This window comes from Trichoplax adhaerens, genomic scaffold (genome assembly GCF_000150275.1).
Source record: "Trichoplax adhaerens TRIADscaffold_1934 genomic scaffold, whole genome shotgun sequence".
NCBI lineage: Eukaryota > Metazoa > Placozoa > Uniplacotomia > Trichoplacea > Trichoplacidae > Trichoplax > Trichoplax adhaerens.
The window spans coordinates 1-2,171 of NW_002061668.1; the positions used below are offsets into that span (position 1 = coordinate 1).

Consider the following 2,171-nt stretch of genomic DNA (forward strand, 5'->3'; position numbering starts at 1 on the left):
AAGAAAAACTTAAATACTGCATGTTTGATGTTTAAGAAGGCAGTAGATAATGGTGGTAGCTCAATATCATATGATAATTTGGCATTATGCTATGAACAGGGATTGGGTGATTTTAAAAAAGATGATGGAAAAGCTATAGAGTATTATAAAAAAGCTATAGAATTAGGAAATGAAGATTCTATATACTATCTGGCTGTACTTTATGATGATAAGAAGGATTATGAAAAATCATTCGAATTATTTAAGAAAGCTTCAGAGGTAAAAGATAAAGAAGTGAGGAGAAAAGGTCTATATTCAGTAGGAACGTTTTACTATGATGGTGATGTAGTGAATAAAGATTATAAAAAAGCTGTAGAATATTTTGAAAAAGCTGCTGAATTAGGATTGTCAGAAGCCTATAATTATTTAGGTATAGCATATGAAGATGGTGAAGGTGTTAAAAAAAATTATGTAAAAGCATTTTTCAACTATAAAAAAGCTGCGGAATTAAAAAATATGTATGGCTTATATAATATAGGTAGGTGCTATAGATATGGTATTGGAGTAAAGAAAGATATTAATAAAGTAATAAAATATTACAATCTTTCAGGTGATTTAGGACATTCAGATGCATATTATAATTTAAGTATTATTATATAAAGAAGGTGCAAACGGAATTAAAAAAGATTATGATATCGCTTTTGATTATCTGGTTAAAGCTGCTAAGATAGGTGATACTAATGCTAAGAGTGTTTTAGCAAGCGCTGGTCAAGATTTTTAAGGAAATTAATTAAAAAATAACTAATATTAACTCGAACTGGAGATAAGAAATAAGAAATTTATAGCAAATCTTGTAATCATTTAGAATGCCTCTCAACAGTCATCACGAAGGAGAGCTTTAGCACGACTGTGGTGACCCATAACTATTATCGCATTTATATTTGTTGATGCTTTTCTGGATTGCCATGGATGCTTATAGAGTACCCTCGCAATGACTATATCGTTGTTTCTAACTGTACTAAATATTGCTGTATATGCTCATTGTAGCTCTTTATAGAGCAATTCTTATATGCAGCTCAGGTTAATATTAAGCTTTAGCATGTATGAGGCTAGTTAAGTAAATGACTAATGCACTAGCATTCACAATTAAATTGTTTAATAATACTTAAATTAGAAGATCTGATGACATATTTTTAATTATAAAAGTTATTAATACAAGGAGGATTAATATTTAGTCGAAATTAAAAATGATATTAGAGTTTTTTAAACTGTAACTGTGGGAATATATTCTTTAGATTGTTCATATAGACTTACATATTTATCAAGAAATCAAAATGGTCACTATGAATTAAATTTTACATAAATTTGTGAAAGTTGAATGCAGTGAATTGAATAGAATAAAGAGCATATACTAAAACTAAATAGTAGTTATGTTTTTGAGGACTATGTAGAGGGAGACCAATTTTAAATATTAAGGTGATATCAAAGTTTATAGTAGTATATCAAAAATTTGGGGTAATATTGCTTCTTTGCAACTTATAATTTAAGTCTTGACAATATTATTTGCATTATAATATCGTTAATATAATTAACTGATAACTGGGGTGCAGTAAAATGACTAATTCACCAACATTTCCAATTGAGTTTATTAATAATGCACAAATTGTAGATGATAAAGATGTATTTATAATTATAAAAGCTACTAATAATGAAAAGAAACAATGTTTAGTGAAAATTGAAAATAATATTGGTATTTGTAAGACTGTAAGTGCAGAAACAAATTCTTTAGATTATTCATATAAACTTACAGATTTATCAAGGAATCAAGATGGTAATTATGAATTCAATCTTACACAAATGTATTCAGCAAGGGTTTATTTATCTGTTAAATATCCTCTGCAGCTTTATATTGATTCCAGCAAGCCAGGGGCTATAGCAATTATTGATCCAGATGGATTTAAGACAAGAGATTCAAATTATTATACCATATATGATAAGTTTGAATTTACATATAATAATGATGGAATTTGGATGAATCCAACTGCAGTTGATTTCTTCTCAATACCACTGCAAATTTCAATACCTACGTCTACATCTGCTTTTCAACAAGCTGGATTAACTGATTCTAGAAGTCAAATATTAAATAAAGTTCAAGAAATTTTTGATGCAGTAGAGTCAAAAGAAGAATGAAT

At 28.0% G+C, this 2,171-nt stretch overlaps 2 protein-coding genes across 2 annotated transcripts; both read left to right on the forward strand.

Annotated features, from left to right (window-relative positions):
* Positions 1 to 27: 27 nt before the first annotated feature.
* On the forward strand, positions 28 to 639 carry TRIADDRAFT_34910 (uncharacterized protein; the record flags this gene model as incomplete). Its single annotated transcript, XM_002118857.1, has 1 exon — positions 28 to 639. One exon carries the CDS (start codon positions 28 to 30, stop codon positions 637 to 639), a length of 612 nt encoding a protein of 203 aa, XP_002118893.1.
* A 954-nt stretch (positions 640 to 1,593) lies between these two features.
* On the forward strand, positions 1,594 to 2,169 carry TRIADDRAFT_62884 (uncharacterized protein; the record flags this gene model as incomplete). The annotated part of the gene is made up of 1 exon (XM_002118858.1): positions 1,594 to 2,169. The coding sequence occupies one exon, from the start codon at positions 1,594 to 1,596 to the stop codon at positions 2,167 to 2,169; it is 576 nt and encodes a 191-aa protein (XP_002118894.1).
* Positions 2,170 to 2,171: the final 2 nt, after the last annotated feature.